This window comes from Tasmannia lanceolata, unplaced genomic scaffold (assembly GCF_043159265.1).
Source record: "Tasmannia lanceolata isolate RefF3 unplaced genomic scaffold, GAP_Taslan_0.1 ptg000004l, whole genome shotgun sequence".
NCBI classification, from domain to species: Eukaryota; Viridiplantae; Streptophyta; class Magnoliopsida; order Canellales; family Winteraceae; genus Tasmannia; species Tasmannia lanceolata.
In genome coordinates this window covers 3,811,753-3,830,522 of record NW_027518681.1, presented here as the reverse complement: position 1 = coordinate 3,830,522, position 18,770 = coordinate 3,811,753, and the positions used below count along the sequence as shown (strand labels likewise).

Below are 18,770 nucleotides of genomic sequence, written 5' to 3'. Positions count from 1 at the left end.
TCTTGCTTCACCTTCCAATGCTAGGAATACTATGAAAATATGTAGCATTCTTGTCCCTGTTTCAACCACTTGGATCTAGATCTTGTTTCCATTCCAGCTCCTCCTAAAGTATGATTCCGTTATACTCTTCCTGGAGCAGAGACCTTTTCATGGTTTCAGCAGCTGATAACTCCCTTTCATCATTGATGCACTTGATCTTTTTTATGTCATCTTGGATTACCGCTTTCCTCATATCGACATTTCCAAACACTTCCTTTGCCCTAATTTTGAGTTTTGACTCGACAAATTTGAGTTTAGACCAATCCTCGGGATAGCCGAACCAGTCCCTTCAACTTCGTGCCATCACTCCCGAAGTTTATTTGGGTACGATGGCCAATCGAATTGGAATAGGGATGGACCACACCACCGGAGCTTTGGATCCACGAGAAGGGGGACGGTAATCCGAAATAAGCCTCGGAAATGCAATATGAATAGTTCTAGGCAAGGCCTTAGACCAGATGGGGCAAATAAGAAAACGATCAATGCGGCTTTTACTATCATTCCTCTCCCAAGCAAAATGAGCTCCAGTCAGAGGTAAATCAATTAGAGAATTCCTTCCAATGAACTTTGAAAAGTCAAGCATATCGTGAGAAATCCTAAACCTCCCTATTCTATCTTCTAGACAGTGAGTGACATTGAAATCTCCCCCAAGCACCAGAGGTCAACCATCTGGAACAAATTTGGTTCAGTTCAATCCAGAGATTTGACTGAAGGAAGGCTGTCGACGGCCTATACAGCACAGGAAAGTCTCAAAATCAGTTACCTTCTAGTCTTCTAAGCCTAACTGACACCGAATTTAAAGGTGTTGTTTAGATTAGGAGTTTTAATGTTTTGGTTCAAAATAAAAATCTATGGCTTGTTTAGAAAGTTATTGGTAGGGTTTTACTTTTATTTTATTTTTTTGAAATGGAACTGCTAGGATTTTATTTCCACGATGTTTTGATGGATTTCGTTTTAATGAAACGTTGACGAAATCCCGAAATTTCAGGCAAAATTTGGCATTTTTCCGAATCCAAGTGGATTTTGTTTCGATAACAATAGAAATCAAAATAGTTCGGCCGAAACAAAATATTTCAGTCTAAATTTAAAACCATGGGCATGGTGGTGGGAGGTTATAGTAATAATGACTAAAATGCCCACGATAGAGGGGTGGTGGAATGGTGGGTTAGAGAAATGCAGTGGAGATGAAGAGGGCTAGAACATAGAAGACAACCAAGGGAAAAGACAAAAAAAAAGTTTAAGACCAAACTACCCTTCTCATGTAATTTTTCAAATCGGACATATAAGGTCATTCTTAGACCAATAATGTTTGACAAATTGATACTATATCCATGAAGAGGACGCATTTTTTTGAATGGTCAAGAAGAGGACACATTAGCATATATTTACCTATATATATATATATATATATATATATATATATATATATATATATCATGGTTTTAAATTTCGGCCTTCGGATTTCGGAAGTGACCGAAATTCAAAACCGAAACCGAAATTTAAAAATTTCAGCTTAAATTATAAGTTTCACACCGAAATTTCAAATGTAAACGCATCACCACCATCCAATATGAAGCAACAATAAACATGGAGGAGACCTCAAATGCAGCAGCACAATACTAACACGATACTTCAACCATGGAGCAATTAGAGCATTATGAGCATGGCAGGTCACATGTCCGAAGCAAACCACTAAAATGAAGCATACAGTGCAGCCAGGAAAGTAAACAAGCATTAAATACATTAAATAAAGAAATGTTTGATGGAAGACGTAATGACCTCATGGGTACAAGAAGTAGCCTTTTAAGCATGGAATGAAGGAAAAGTGTAAAAGATTAGAAATCATAATGTATAGGAATGTTTACTGCATGGATATAGACATGAAAAGACCCACATAAAAATAAAGTTCTCCTTAAAGACAATATAGGGATTCCAGCATACGCATGCTAATAAAAAGATGATATTTTAATGTGAAATGCAGATATGAAGTTACATGTTTCCAATTTATGTTGGTATACGCAGTCACTTGTGTCCAATTTATGTTTGGTATATGCAGTCATGTGTTTCCAATTTATGTTTCGTATACTTGTCCAGGAAAGATAGTACATGCATATGCTTATACAAGAAGAATAAAGTTCAGATAGTTACCACACATATTTGGTGCTCCGGGAAACAAATACACTCTCCACAAACAGGAACTTTATCCACAAAGCAATACAGCTTAGTCGCCTGAACCCAAAACCTCCCCAAATATTAGTAATTAACAGAAGTACAAAATCACTATTAGTGATCTAGGAATCAAAACAAATGGGTGCAAGTGATAAATATTTAAACATCAATGTCTGCCACTCCAAGAGCTCCAAAGAAAAATTCAGTGCAACTGCAAACTACGTTCATATGCAATACCAGTATGCATTTTATACCATACTAAGAGGAATGCTAGACTAAAGGGCACCCTTGCAAAAATCTGGTGAAAAGGCCCCCCCATTGGTTGAATGTAACCAAAGTGCATTTAATATACGGCCTTTCATCATCTAATAAGTCAATTAGAATTAAATACACTTAGCTTACATTCCAATTCAACCACTGGGGGCGCCATTTCACCAGATTTTTGCAAGGGCACCCTTCAGTCTAGAATTCCTCTCCTAAACAATACTTTTCCTTTTGAGATTCACAGTTAGAGTTATCAAATATTGACTTAGTAATGACAGCTTAAAGAATATAAATCATATAAAATCCACCACTCCATTCACCCTATTTTCTTCACTCTTCACCGTTGAAAAGGTAAATAAGAGGGTACAGTGATCGCTAGAAGAACAAATACAAACACAAAATGTACTACAATTAGATGGTTTCTGATAACATCAGAATGCCCCTTCAATTGAAACTAATAAGGATGGGACTTGAATGAAAATGAATAGCAGAGAAGTAAAGAAGAATAAGAAGAAAATTACAGCACCCATCTGCATTAGCTGATGATAAGAGTAATTTAAACTTCAAAACCATCATATACGAGTGAAGTTGTAGACAATAAATTCCATAAATCCTTAGATATTCTTAGACTATTATGAATTTTTAAATGCAGATTACATATTGGGCATGAACAAAAAAGTTCGAGTAAAAAATGTTTCCCAAATGGAATGATCGAAACACCATAATAATGTTTCCCATCAATACAATGTAATTAAGCATGATTTGTGACTTTTAGTAGGGTTGGTTCAAAACTTCAAATTATCCTTTTTAGTGCATAAAATAGTAATAAATTTTAGAAATACTTTTCCTCTTGAACCTTTCCACAAAATTCATGCAATCCAAACATGGCCTAAAGAAATTCTACATTCCCTCCCTTATCACCATTGAAATTAAAGCTTAATCAAGCCTCTTATTGGGGCACTTAGCATTCTCATCTATCTAAACTCTAAACTCTAAACAATTGAAATGTCTGATCGGATCAGCGCTGAAACAAATCGGTTTATCTGTGAAAGATACAAATCCTTTCTCTTTGTTTTCCTTCATTACAAGCAACAATACAATTTGAGAAAACACCTAATGATCCATACAAAACAAACACATCTATTCAAAACAAAACAAAAAACCCAATTCAACAATTCCCAATTCCCAATTAAAGACCCACAAAACAGAAATGCAAAATCAGACAAATGGGAAATGAGAGGGGCAAAGGGTTCTGATTTTGACAGTGTTTATTGGAATTACAAAAGGGGGGGAAATTATATAGGAATGGTGAGATTAGGCTTACCTTGCGACATTTGCAGACCACCATCGAATCGAACAGAGATGTTGATAGTTTGAGAAATGGGTTTTGAAGGAAATAAGAAATGGAGAGAGATTTGGACGTAGATGGAGACGATTTAGATGGGTTTGTTAGTGTTCTCGGAGTTTGCCGTGAAAACCCCGAATTTGTTTGATGAATGATAAAATGAAGGGCGCCCTTGCAAAAATAAGCTTCAAGGGCGCCCTTGCTATCCTGATTCGCGCTTGGGATAAGAAAACGGTGGCTTTCTCAGCTCTAATTTAACTATGAGTCTATGACATCATTAATGTGATCATGACCGTTGATTTAGTGTGCATGGAGCAGATCAACTATTTTCGTATCAATGTAACCATACGCTCATGCGTATGGTGAGGCCCACGATTTTACATGTCATGTTTTGTTTTGATGGGGTGGGCCCAATTTTTTGCACCCATGAATAAGAATGTAAGTGTATATAGAAATGAGGGAATTGCTAGCGTCCACTGCAGAAGGCATTTCGCGGATGGTATGTTGCATGTCAGACCACCCACCTCGTGAATGGAGACAAAAGCTGTTGTCTTTATTCATAAGGTGGCTGGCTGGCCTGACATGCGACAGAACAAACGTGAAATACCTTTTGCGATGAACCCTATCAAATCCCTATAAATGATATCCTCATAATCTTGATTCAAAACTTATCATTGATTGTCGTGTGCGTTTTGGTCTTTTACAACGTAATATGTCTTTTCACGTATAAGAGGGGTGTCAATGGATCCTCTTCCTATCAGATCCACCTTTGTGTTAGCCCCAATCCTTTCAAATCTCTTGCACTGTGTCTGTTTGGTTGCCAGTAAAATGTTTGTCCTAGGAAGTTTTTAGTAAAATTTTGTCCCATTGGATCCAGATTCAGAGTGCTGTTTGATTACTACTTAATGTGTCTCAGTCGCGAATCATTTGAAATCGGACCCTAGAAGGTCCTACTCACATTTTACAAAGTTAAAATTCTCATTAGAGGGCAATTGCAAGCAGGACAGGTAGCTGCGAGGAGTGAGCTGCAGTGGCAACAACGTAGTGGTTTAGGGACTTAGGATCAATGGATAGAAAAGGAACAGAAGAGAGTGACTCCAGATTTGAGAGAAGGGTGAATAGGAAAATACCAAAATTAGGAATAGTATAAAAAATGCATATGGCTTATTTTTACTAAAATGCCCCTGAAATAGCAAATAAAGTTATGAAAAATTAGAGGGTATTTTCATAAAATAGTACAATAGAATCGGATTTAGGACTGCCGACGGGCTTTTCTTAGTTGCCTGGATCCGGTAGACTATAATTTCGGATCCTATAATAGAGTTACTCCATGTATCCTAGTACCATGTCTAGATCCTTCACGAGGGTCCATTGACACCCCTACATATAAGGACATTTTGGTCATTTACAACTAGTCCAAAAAATAAACTAGCATGGGTATTTTGGTCGCAAATTGATGGTAATTTGCAAAATTTACTCAAACGTGATGACTCTATTTGCAATTTCTCAAAGTAAATTCTTTTTGCAAATAGAGCAAAGTAGAAGACTTCTTTCACAAAAACCCCATTTTTCGGGAAATGATAAATGCGCCCCTTTTCCATCACTTGGGACGCCCAGCTACAGTGTATCTATGACTGCAAAGGGGCTGATGTACTTAACATTTGAAAGTGAACTGATTGTCACGTACAATGCAGCTGGGTGTCTCAAGTGATGAAAAAGGGCGCATTTATCATTTCCCTTTTTTTCCCGTGGGTGCGTTTGGATTCCCAAGATCAGGAGGTGGACAAAGCATGTTACTCCGATTCCACCCAATTCCGGTGTTCAGTTCAAAAAAAATGAATGGAATCGGTAATGGAAATGGGTAGAAATAAAAACTGGGTGGAATAATAAACGGGGGAATGAGAACAATCACAAGAGATGTATTCTGATTCCACCCTAATCAGAGTGAAATTTTTATGGGATTTTTTATTTTAATTTTTTCCATCATGGGGAATAAAAAAGGAATTAGAATGCCAATTCATATTCTCAATATCGGGAATCCAAACACAGCATCGATAATAGATTCATCTTGCCTAGGAGTGCAACTCCATCTTGCCTAGGAGTGCAACTCGGGTCGGGTTCAACCAGATTTTTGGGCGGGTAAATTGGGTTGAATTTTTTCGGGTTGCGGTATCGGGCAACCTGACCTGAATGGCAACCCGACCATTTTCTGCAAGATTGTAAGCTTTTTTTCACATTTTAGTACTAATTCTAAAATTTTAAATTTTAGAATGCTACTTGCGCTCTCAGTAGTGTTCAATCTACATGGATGCACCTAATTGTTATGTCTGATACACATAGCAATTTGCTCTGTGGGCCAACTCTGAAACTAAAGCATCACTATATCATTGACCATTTCTGAATTTCTATATTGGACGCATTAGTGTCTCAACTAGATGAATTATATGACATCCATGCATATTTTTTTGAGGAAATTGGGTCAGGTCCAGTTGGGTTGGGTCGGGTGGGATTGAGGAAACTGTTCCTTGGGTTAGGTCAGGTTGAACCCCATCGGGTTAGAACTCGGGTCGGGTCGGGTTGGGATAGAAAATGGGTTCATCGGGTGCCCAGAGGCCATATTTTCTGCTGTATTTTTTAAGTGCTGAATCCTAAAGAGAGAAAGCTCGACATTACTTGCTGCAAGAAGTGGAAAACATTTGACACCTAAGAAGATCAAAACCCCACAATTTATTGTTTTCACAATTCCCCTATATGAATCTAAAGAGATACATTGCAACCGCAATTTTATTAAGGGCTTTGCTAACGCATGCCCTAAGGGCACCCGTTAAGTTGCATTGGAAATGATATTTTACACATCTTTTGATAATAAATTCACACAATATGAGTATTTTTATCAAACAACGTGTAAAATGATTGTAAAATATCATTTCCAATGCACGTCAACGGGTGCCCTATAGGCACTAGTTAGCAAAACCCTTTTATTAATACTGCCACATATGGATGCCCTTGGTTCTCTTATGAAATGCCATAAAGCATTTTTATTTTGGGAAATGATATATTATCCCTTTTTTTTTACTTGGGACAGCCTCCGCTTGTGCACAAGAGTAGTCATAATTCATAAATACACTTCAGGGGGCTGTCCCAAGTAAAATAAGTCATGAATGTATCACTTCATTTTTTATTTTTTTTAAAATCATGAATATATCACTTCCCTTTTATTTTAAGCTGGAATGAGTTTGTAGTTGTTAGAGACTACAAACTACAAAACTTGGGTTCCTTTTTACGTATCACTCCCCCTATTTCCTTGCTATTAAGTTCATTCAATTATGTAAGTGAACGTTGGAGTTATTAATCTAAAGAAAGGTTGTTAGTGAATAAAGATTATCTCTGGCTAGTAAAAATTACATTGTGTTAAACAGTAAGACTTGGGTTCCATCCAAGTAACCCAAACATTTATTTTCTTTCTTAAGGCCCTTACTGCAAGAAAAATATTTCTCGCGAATTTTGTTCTTGAGAAAATTTTTTATCTCCACAATTTATAGGGAAATAATATGATTATGGTTAATTTAGAAGGATACTAGGTAAAAGTTGAATAGGGTTAGTTAAAGTTATCTTTTTTTTGTTAGTTGAAAAAGGTAGGAACTTTTAAAAACAATTTCCTTTCAAAACTTTTCCAGAAGTTCCTGCAATCCAAACACTGCCTGATTGCTAACAAGAAGTTAGTGTGTTCGTGTACTAGCTTAAATTGGGAGGGAACTGTATAGATTTTTTTTTTTTTTCTATATGAATTATGGAAAATTTACCGAGTGTGGTATGACACTGACTTTTAAGGCACATTTCGCTACCATGATTTTTTTTTTTCCTAGAATATTAGCTTACCCAATGGTGAGAAAGGGAGGGTGGGTAGGAGAGGGACCGGGTGAGGAGAGGATAAGAAAACCCTCAAGAACAAGGAAACAAAACACCCAACTCAAAATATGATTGATTTTTACCTTCTGTTTTAGCCACTTCTCACTCTCTACTTATTCATGCCTCCTTAAGCTGTCCTCCCACCCGCCCTAAGCCTCTCTCACCATTTGATAAACTAATTTATCATGAGATTAAAAATTCATACGTGCCAAACATGGCCAGAGTGGATAACATTTGGGAACATTATTAGTTCTTTATTATGTATTCAATAAACCATAGTATTTTGACATAGTTAGCAAAACGTTTGTTTCAAGGGATTTGCTAGGGTCCATCGCAAAAGGCATCTCGCGGTTGGTCTGTTGTATGTCAGACCAGATCTCATGAATGCAGACAACAGCTTTTGTCTCCATTCACGAGGTGGCTTGTCTGACGTGCACCACAAAATGACTTTTGCTATGGCCGCTAGCAATTCCCTTGTTTCAAACCATGTTTTTTTTCCTTAGAAAAAAATACACGTTTTGAAAAGGAGCCGTATTTTGCAGTGTTTATCGGTTTATAGCTTTCTTTTGTAACCGTGGTTTAAAATTTCAGTTTCGGTACCGGTTTCGGACACCACCGAAATCAAAATTTCGACCGAAATACAGCGAAACCAATAAAAGACTATTTTATTTGACATAAGATTCGGCCGAAATTACCAAAATTTCAGTAGCTTAGGTCAAAATTTTGATAAAATATTAATTTAATTAAAAAAACAGATTTTTGGGTGAAATTTTAGGTAAAAGCGAAATTTTGACCACCGAAATTTCGACCAAAATAAAGTACCATTTCGGGTATTACTGATTTCGGTGTCGTCTCCAGAAATCCAAAATTGGTGATTTCAGAGTACATTCAAAATTTAAAACCATGGTCTTAACCAATCTGTCAGTTCCATTTTGCCCTCTTGCAATCCCTTGTGATGCATCGGGTTGCGGTTCTAATGCATAGATGGAAATGTATGATAGGGCCCCCTCAATATATTTGCTCAAGAAATAGAAATTGAATAATGAAAGGTGGTGATTGTGTGTGGTAACTACATTGTTCAAACAGAGTAACTTTCTCAAACTCGAGCGATAAGTCACATGGGGGGAAAATAGTAACCCTCTTAAAAGTTTCATTCCGTTTTGTTCATCTTAGACAGTGAGATGTCCTGTTTTGTTTGAAACCACAATCTATATCAATCTATCTATCAATGAGATTTGCTAGGGTACATCGCAACAATTTATATCTATCTATCTATCAATGGGATTTGCTAGGGTGGTCTGTCGCATGTCACGAACACAGTCAGCCCGAATCTAACGAGCAACGACCTGTTCCGGAAAACAAACGAAGCACTACAAATATCACTGACTTACAATTGGCGTAGCCATATTGAGCTGAAGACATCGAATTGTCTTTCTCTTTCGCCCATCAGACCATGAGCACCAAGTGCTCCTCTCGTGTAATAGGGACAAAAATCTTACGAAAAGCACCCACATTGCTCATTGCGCGCAAGAGGAACAAAAATCTTGCAGTATATCCCGGGATCCTGCGTCAACGTGGTAAAATTTGCGAGTGACTCATACTTAGCGTGGTCCGGCTGATGCTGCATAGAGATCAAATCAAGCCCCTTGGACAAACCTAAGAAGAGAGAAATTACAGCATCATCAATTTCAAAACACTTGCTTATTAATAAGAAAACATAATACCATCCACAAAAATAAAAAATAAATAAGAAAACATAATATTTTCCACTCCCCAACACAGATTACAATTCAAAGTTGTAGAAGTTCTAAAAATACAGGATGAATATGGAATGTTGATTGAATGGAATGCTCATATTCAAGTGGGACCTAACAATCTCATAGTAGAATGTTTCTCAAACACTAAAGTACTCTAGATTGCGGTTAAATCCAAATGGTTCCCATCAGTTCCACTAACAAACTATCAGGCGTAGCCAAACCCAAATGGTCCCTACCATAGTAGGATGCTTCTTAAACACCTGCCAGGTCACAGTATCCAATATGCATGCTTGATAGTGGTAATGTCTCCATAGAGAGTACCACATCAAATTCATTATTCATAGGCAGGTTGCTTCACAGTTCCCAAACATCATCAAATGTGGGCCTGATATATCACATGCAGTTTTACCCCATCATACGAAGGCTTCTACCATAACAGATGTGGCTTAGAATTCACCCTAGTTGTGAAAAAATCTATTACACCCACATTCAACCCTCCCAGCTAATAACCTCTACATACAAAGTAGGACATAGCTATAAGATGTCATTCCATTATGAAACTCATATTTAAAAGTCTGAATCTATAAGCCTTTTACAGACGAACCAATGAATGCTAGAAGTGGAGCACCACTATAGTGGGCCATAACATCAGCCTAGCAATTCTAAACAATAAAATGACCTCATCATGAATAGTGTCTCTATCCTTTTTTAAATGAGGGATCCATCATGATATAGCAAGCTCAATTGCAAACACCATAGGATTTAATATGTAAGGAGCATTCATTCAAATTCTAGATGTGATAAACTTACTGTTAAAACTAACTATTATCTTCTCTGTATTTAATACAGAATCATCTATAGCAATCAGTCTAGATGTTGAAATCTGATTTCAAAGCATCTTCAGGACATATGGATAGGAGTTTTTATATGGTGTAAAGCCTTAACAACTATATGGTGGAGGTACCACCTTTGATATTTTATCGAACAGCAGCTCAGGAGCTGCTGTTGGGTGAAGCTGCTGCTGGATCAAATACCAAGGGTTGTACCTCCACGGTACAAGGGCCTTATTGTTGTAAGGCCTTACACCATATAATTTCTCTATGGATAGTACTGCACGAGTAAAAGCCTTTCTGTTGACAAAATTGAATTAGATGCTTCCATTGTGACAAACTGACAACAACTCTTGCTTCTATTTCATTCATAGACACAACTCTCATTAGAGAGCCATCTGCTCTCTTGGAGACCTTGCAATCATATTGCAAACATCACAGTTCACAATTGAAGCCTTAGATCTCTAGCGGAAACAATTTTCAATATGATTGCCCTTATAATAGTAAAAAAAAATTGCGATTGCCCTAATGAAATTTAATAACGAAATAGGGGGCGAAAAAATAGATATTCATGGGTTTGATCAAGAGGGCGAGCCTTGGAGCAACGGTAATGTTGCTCCATTATCACCTGTTGGTCACGGGTTCCAGTCACGGAAACAGCCTCCCTCCAAAGCAGGGGTACGGCTGCATACATCTAGCCCTCCCTAGACCCCCGCAATGGCGGGAGCCTAGTGCACTGGGCCGCTCTTTTTATGGGTTTGATCAAATCAAATTTGTTAGGTTCACAACTAAAATAAATTTCTAATATTTATCCACGATACAGTTTTCAAAATATGTAACTGACCAATTATCAAACACTCATGCACAAAATATATATTTACCATGGATATTTGATAGAGGATAAAAACTCCCATTTGAATCTTTAAACAAAGAGGAAGGAACTAATCTAGACGTAAATTAATAATTTTACCTATGGTCCCAACTATAAAAAATAGTAATTTCACCTATATGCCACATTATAAACATGGACCCTTTCTCATAGGGTCCCGTTTGGTTGCCCCGGTGGTCAAATGGTTTTAGGTAGTCATCAATTACACTTTAAAAATGTTGTTTGGTTGTTCTGTAAAGAGATAGTAAAATGCAGGAAAAGTGAGAGATGTTGCATTTTGTTGCATGTAAAACACTAGTAGAATACTAATCAACCAATGTATGCGATTGAAAATCTAACAAATGAAACCGTCACATGCCCATGAAAAGAAAACAAGAACAAAAATTGATCGTTGAACCACTCACTAACAAAGACTAAAAAATGAAACTTCAGATTACAGATAATGAAGAAATACACATCGAAATTCAATCAAAATTCCGAAAATTCAATCGAAATGGTCAAAACGACAAAAAATGGAAAGATGTAATGATTTGCATTTAATTTCATTTCATTAATGTAGAGAATAATATTTGGTAGGCAATAACATTGAATTGGAAATCCTGGGGGATGGATTCGTGGGTGCAATTTGTGATCACAAAGGAAACATTATTATGTCTTGCTCCGGTCAGGCAGGGATTTGCAATGCACGAATGAAGCGGCGGCTACGGCGTTACTCGTTGGTTTACGATGGTACGCAAAACATAACTTGAGGCCCTTGATTGTGGAAGGCGATTCCACTAAAGTGACTGCATGGGCGGTGATTCGAAGTGGCGGACTGTGGCGTTTGGTACCATCCATTAGACCTCCACAAACGGGGATCTGCGAACGCTTTGGCAGATGGGTTGGCAAAAGCAGGTGTCAATTGGGATGAGATCCTTATCATGAACGGAGATATTTGCGTGGATAATATGTAAAACAGATTACTATTGTATTTTCGTGGGTGACTGCTATTAGATTTCATTTGCGGGGACTACTTGTCCCCTGTAACTGTTATCTATTTTGAATAAAATTTTCGTTACCTTCTCAAAAAAAAAATCATTGAATTGCATATCAAAGTAACTGTATCTTATGCATGGGATGTCAAATCGGCAAGGGATCAATAATACCTCCTAACTTTGTGGTATCGACATGGAGTTCGGGTTCTTAGAGAGAAGACTAGTCATTGTACTTGATTACAATATGACTGGTATTCATATTGAGTTGGAGTTCTTAGAGAGAATGCTAGTCATTGTACTTGCTTACACTTACATAGTACTTCAATATTGGCATTACTGTACCAGACATGTGCGTAAGGGTGTCAATTTTGGCTCGGGCTCGGAAGCTCGCTTGAGCTCGGCTCGGTAAAAGTTCGACTCAAATCCTTAACGAGCCGAGCCGAGCCCGAGCTAGGCCAGGCTCGGCTCGGCTTGGATTTAATATATTTAAATATATATATATATATATATATATAGACACACACACACACACACACTAAAAAGGCTGTCCAGGGAGTGAAAGGGGGAGGCAAAATATGTCACTTCTTTTTTGGAACCCCATTTGTTACTTGGACCACCCCCCATGGTGTAAAAAGAGTAGTCAAATTACACTAGATAGGGCTGTCCAGGGAAGATGAGGGATTGAGGGGTGTGAATATATCATTGTCCTTAATATAACCCGAGCTAGGTAAGGCTCGCGACCCTGGCAGAGCCGAGCTTTTGAGCTTAACGAGCCGAGCCGAGCCGGGCCAAGCTCAGCTCGTTTACACCCCTACATGTGGGGCAACGGATGCCACTAGGTGTACGATGTGATTAAGTGATTATAGATGACTTTCTTGCGTATACGATGGTTTCTAAGTATGTTTTTGTACTTATTCTAGCATTTCCTAAAGTTTCATCTTAAAATTTTATCATTGGCATCTGTTTCCTTGTGTTTCCGTGATTTTACAACATTTCCACCAAAATTTTCACAAACCGAAATATTTCCATTTTTGTGCCGACTGAAACCAAAATCGAAATTTAAAACCTTGGTACCCGAGCTGGACACAATGCGACAAATATATAAGAGGGCATCTCTCACCTTGCCTTTAGACCAATATAGAATAATAAAACAAAACCTTCTCATTTAGCACAAATACAAGGTATCCCTAATGCATCACACTTAGCAGCACCTACACGCCCCAACTCCAAAAAGAGGTTAGTATGAAAGGATCATCCAGGGGCTGCACTCTCATATCCATCCCATGATGCAACAAAAAGTGTGACTCACATCAGCTCAGGCGAAAACCAGGAACGCCTCTGAAGCAGTCAAAGCATCCATCGATATCTCTTATGAATTAGTCCAATCTGAACCAAACTAAGGTCCCACCCAATCCGTCAATCTTCCTAAAGTCACAGCAACACCTCAACCCACTTTCATCAATCTGTGTGGAGCTTAGCATTATGCGGATGAAACTAAAGATCCAGTAGCCAAAGTGACAGAGCAATCTACCCCACCTTATTAGATGAAATGAAGAAGTTGAAGGCCGCGATGATGCAGGTGCAAGGAGTGAACAATCTATTTCTAGATATGGAGGTTGTGTCTTTACTCTGAATCCGGTCTTCCAAGTTTTGTATTTAGAGTTTTAGACCTTCCCAAGTTCAATGATCATAGATGTCCCACATCCCATGTTGGGAACTATGCCAACCTACTAAAGCTACATGGAACATATGATAATGTATTGTCTCAACTTTTTTCAAATGAGTTAACTGATGGCACCAGAGATTGGTTCCACATTATCAACTTGATAATTTATTGTCTCAACTGCTTCAAATGAGCTAACTGATGGCACAAGAGATTGGTTCCACATTACCGACTTGTCAAAGATGATGTGCACGAGTTTGTTAAACACTAAAAATTCAACACCCAACTTGAGATCACCCTGAGAGACCAGGAAATGACTAACCAGATACCCAAGAACATTTCACTGCCTTCATTTCTCGGTGAAGGGAAAAGAGCGCCAAGCTCGGAACCAAACCAAGTGAAGAAGAGCATAGCAGACTTGTAGTAAAGAGCAAAGTACCTCAACACTCTAGGTAACTACCAAAGTGTTCCCTAACATCAAGGCTTTGATATAAGCAGGGCCCCAAGAAAAAGACAGCATCCTCAACAACATTGTGAGGGAGACACCTGATGTAATAGTCCCACGCCAGAAGCGGAGAGAGAGAGAGTTCCTAGGTTATATGTGTAGACCCCCCCATTCCCTGTGTAGACGCACTTTCTGCAGAAAAACAAAACCGGGGAGGGCCAATGATTCCAAAAGCTTAAGCTGTTGGAGAAGGCGTTATTAATCTTTTATACTTTAACACTCCCCCTCACGTGTGGCCCCTCTTTTGGTTTTGGCTACTGCATGTGGATTTTTGCTATCAAGGAGGTTTGAACCAAGGTATTTGCTCAGATACCATGTATTGTAATAGTCCCACATCAGAAGCGGAGAGAGAAAGTTCCTGGGTTATATGTGTAGACCCCCATTCCTTGTGTAAACGCATTTTTAGCGGAAAAACAAAACCGAGGTGGCTGATACCATATTAGAGGAGATACAAGTATGGTGTGCCAGCGTCCTCGGTGGCACACCATACTAGAGGAGATACGGCTCTAATACCATATTTGTAACGCTCCGGCCACGGTGTAGATATTGTCCGGTTCTAGGTCGCAGCCCTCCCCGGTTTGTTTTCTACAGGAAAAACAAAACCGGGGAGGGCTGCGGCCTAGAACCGGACAATATCTACACGGTGGCCGGGGCGTTACACCCAAGTTTAGAAACAAGAATCCCAACAATGGAGCCAAGAACCACACAAACGAGGTGCAGTTAGCCTCGCATGTTGTCACCGTGGTTGAACTGAAAACACCTACTCAAGGGAAACATAACCCTAAGAGAATTCATTAGCTTAGGAATGACTTTAAGCGGCTTAGGAATTCACAACATTAACACCCATTCTTGAAAAAACAAAATACAACTCCCAGAGATTGGGCCACCTCCTGAACCTTTCCCAAGAAGTTACGGTGCCAATGAATTTTGTTTGTTCCATCAGAGATCGGGTCACACTACATATTGCTGCATTAGCTTAAGGCACTCCCTTCAAAAACTTCAAGAGGCCAAAAAGTAGCCCCTCCAACAAAACCCAGTGTTACCCGCAATCTCTTACCACTCCATGTCATCCCTCCACCAGCTTATAAAAATATGGTAGAGCAAACCCAGAACTAAACAGACCCAGTCGCCCTCATTTACTTTTATCAATGAAGGTGTCCCAAAGTCATGCACATCTCCATCTGCACCTTTAACCCTATCATTTCTACCCTCCATGTACGGCCTAAGACACATATTGTCATGTCCCTAGTTATCTTGTCCCAAAGAATTATAATAAAATATATCCAGGAGGTGTGTGACCTATATATAGAATTTACATACAGAACTAACATCAATTCTTAATGCATGTTCTGAAAAACATTTAAAACTACTTACTCCAACTGTTAATGCATGTTCCAAAAAAATCTGAAATGCACAATCTACACTCCAAAGTATAATAACATACATGGTTTTTAAAATGATAAATAGCATCTTCGGCGTAAGAATTCACCTTTAATTTTCCTATATCACCTATTCCATCGATGTAGCAATTGCAATTCACTTCCTTCATCTTCACTCTTGGCACATATGACTTCATCGCACTATTGTCTCCTGTACCTTTTGAGTTGTGAAATTGAAAACAATACAATCGTATGAGCTTCCTAGTTTAGGTTGTTCAAAAATATTAAAATCATGCAAACAAGCAACCAAAAAGAAAGACAATAAACATAAATCAGAAAGCATGAGGAAAAGAAAGGGAGAGATATGAACCAAAAAATGAATTAAGAGGTAATCCAAATTAATTGTCAGAAAAATAGCAATCAACATAGAATAGTCCATAATTAAAAAAAAAAAAAAAAACATGCAATAGTCCATCAGCATAAGGCAAAAGGCAAAAGAGAGATACTTAGAAACAAAGGATAGATAATCAACATAAAAAATTGCAAGAAGAAGAAGCCATATAGAATATATAATTGACAAAAACTATAAAGAGACAGAATAAGAGGTAAATATAATCAACCTCCCACTTCTTGCTAAAAACCATGCCTAACTAATGTTGGAAATTGTCCACTGCTTTACACGAGGTTACATGCCACACAAGTGATAAAGATTGCAGGTAAAGCTAAGAGGGAGATACAGGAAGAAAATTTAAAACAATTGTAAGGATAAAAGGCAAATATAAAGGAGGAATGAGGACAGACACAGCGTCTCTCCCTTTCACTTCCTCCTCTCCACATATATACAAGACAAGGGCCGGGGATAGCTATAAATATTGGTGAAAGTTGGGTTGGGCCAAATGAAAACCATGAGAAGTAACCCACCTATCACCTATGGCCAGCAGTTTATTCAAATAAAAATAAAACATACTCAACTTGGGCTTGGTCCTACATCAAGAAGCCTACAAGCCTAGTTGAACTGAAAAAACAATAAGAAAAAATATTTCAACGTACAAATTTATTTCAATAATAAAAGCTACAATTAAAATGACAATAGAACCCTTACATCAGTGTTAAATTTTCAAAAAACAAATGTCGGAACAACAGGCTGTCAACAATGGCTGCTTGAGACAGTTGATCAGTCATCAAACCTATCGGTAGAGAGTGACCGCTGAAGATTGCTAACTATGTTGAAATTTTATTCCTAAAATAAGTGTGGTCTGACAATGTTGTCAAATGCAAATTTTGCATGACAAACTCACTATATCTTTCAAACCCATCTCCTTTGAACTCTCATCCTTCTTCCTTGACCAATTTCTAGACGCATGTCTTCTCTCTTCTTCTATGGACTGGGTTTCCACACCACGACGATGAAGAAACAACACGATGAAATGGATAGTAGTATGTCTGGTAAAATTCTTGGTTTTCTCACTATAAAGGGCTTTTATTACTAATGACTAGGGATTGATTGTAGGTGTCATGATCACGTATTTCTAGGCAAAACATGTAACAAGCTAGGAATGTATGATATATATATATATATATATATATATATATAGAGAGAGAGAGAGAGAGAGAGAGAGAATTTATATGATGGGTGGCCGTGAAAACACGTGAAGACTAAATATGATCCAAACCGTTCATCTGTTTGTGCCCCAAAAAACATTTCCATAGGATGATCCTAACCCTCCGATCTAAAGAAGATTCCATAAATGATTTTTGAAAATCTCCATATTCAGTTCAGATCGGAGGGTTAGGATCAACCTATGGAAATGATTTTTGGGGCACAACCTATTTATGTTGTGCCCAAACAGATGAACAGTTTGGATCATCCAAAAAAGTGGGTTGTACCTACTTTTTTAGACTTCACGTGTTTTCACGGCCACCCATCATATATATATATATATATATATATATATATATATATATATATATATATATATATATATATATATATTAGTTAACTGTTGGTGAGCTTAAGCGCATGAAAACATTGGTGCGCTGAAGTGTTTCTATTGGCTGGTTTGAAGTGGGTCCCACTATCTAAAGCAAGAAGAAAAAACCCCTTCCATGCCTTTCCTCGTTCTGTAAAAAACCCAAATCCATCGCAGACTCTCTCTCTCTCTCTCTCTCTCTCTCTCTCTCTCTCTCTCTCTCTAAGTATCTCTTCTCTGCTGGGGGCTGAAGCAAACCATCGAGGTGAGTTTTCCACATAAATCTCCGACGGCTACGGAGCATCGATCGATTTGGATTTTTTACAAATCGTCTCTCTTCTCTTCTCCCCCACGGCTACGGAGCATCGATCGAGGGATTTGGGTTTTTTACAAATCGATCGATTTGGGTTTTTTACGGAGCATCGATCGATTTGGATTTTTTACGAAGCATCAAATCGCCTCTCTTCTCTTCTCCCCCACGGCTACACGGAGCATCGATCGAGGTGAGTTTTCCACAGAAATCTCTCCTTCGAGGTGAGGTTTTTTTTTTTTTTTTTTTTATTCTCTACCAATCACAGCAAGAAGAAAAACCCAAGTTTCGTTTTGAAAAAACTAGGGGTTTGCTGATTTCTGAAGCTTAAATTTTTTTTACGGTTTCTCTACGCTTCTTGGTTGGATTTTTTTTTTTTACATTTTCGTTTTTTCTTAAGCTTAAAAAACTAGGGGTTTGCTGATTTCTTTGTAGGGGAAAAAAATAGGGGTTTTGTGTGTTTGAAAAATAGGAGGTTTCTGTTTTGTGTGGGAAAATCAGAGGTTTACTGATTTGGGGTTCGTTACCCACAGAAAACCCCTAGATAAGGGCTTCTAAATATAGTTTCTGGTTTATTATGTGGGCAGTTTAATTGTTTATGGTGTTTTCCTGTGTGAAAAAATTGGGCTTTTCTTTGTGAAAAAATTGGGGTTTTCTGATTTGTGAAAAAAATGGGATTTTCTATGTGTGAAATAAATAGCTCAATCATGGTCTATGAAATGCCCACAATCTGTTTGATGAAATGCCTAGAAGAATTGAAAAAAAAT

General features: G+C 38.1%; 1 protein-coding gene and 1 long non-coding RNA gene across 2 annotated transcripts in view; both read right to left on the bottom strand.

Moving 5' to 3' along the window:
* Positions 1-4,046, bottom strand: part of LOC143876066 (RING/U-box superfamily protein) — a 45,553-nt gene extending 41,507 nt beyond the window's left edge. The window contains exons 1-2 of the mRNA XM_077377679.1: positions 3,797-4,046; positions 2,188-2,268 (exon numbers count right to left, since the gene is read on the bottom strand). Coding sequence (XP_077233794.1) covers positions 2,188-2,268; positions 3,797-3,820 — 105 coding nt within the window. The 5' untranslated portion in view covers positions 3,821-4,046. The remainder of the gene's footprint in view (positions 1-2,187; positions 2,269-3,796) is intronic.
* Positions 4,047-8,848: 4,802 nt separating this feature from the next.
* The window catches only part of LOC143876063 (uncharacterized), a 28,771-nt gene continuing 18,849 nt past the window's right edge, over positions 8,849-18,770 (bottom strand). The window contains exons 6-7 of the long non-coding RNA XR_013250297.1: positions 15,834-15,940; positions 8,849-9,382 (exon numbers count right to left, since the gene is read on the bottom strand). This is a non-coding gene — a long non-coding RNA (uncharacterized LOC143876063). The remainder of the gene's footprint in view (positions 9,383-15,833; positions 15,941-18,770) is intronic.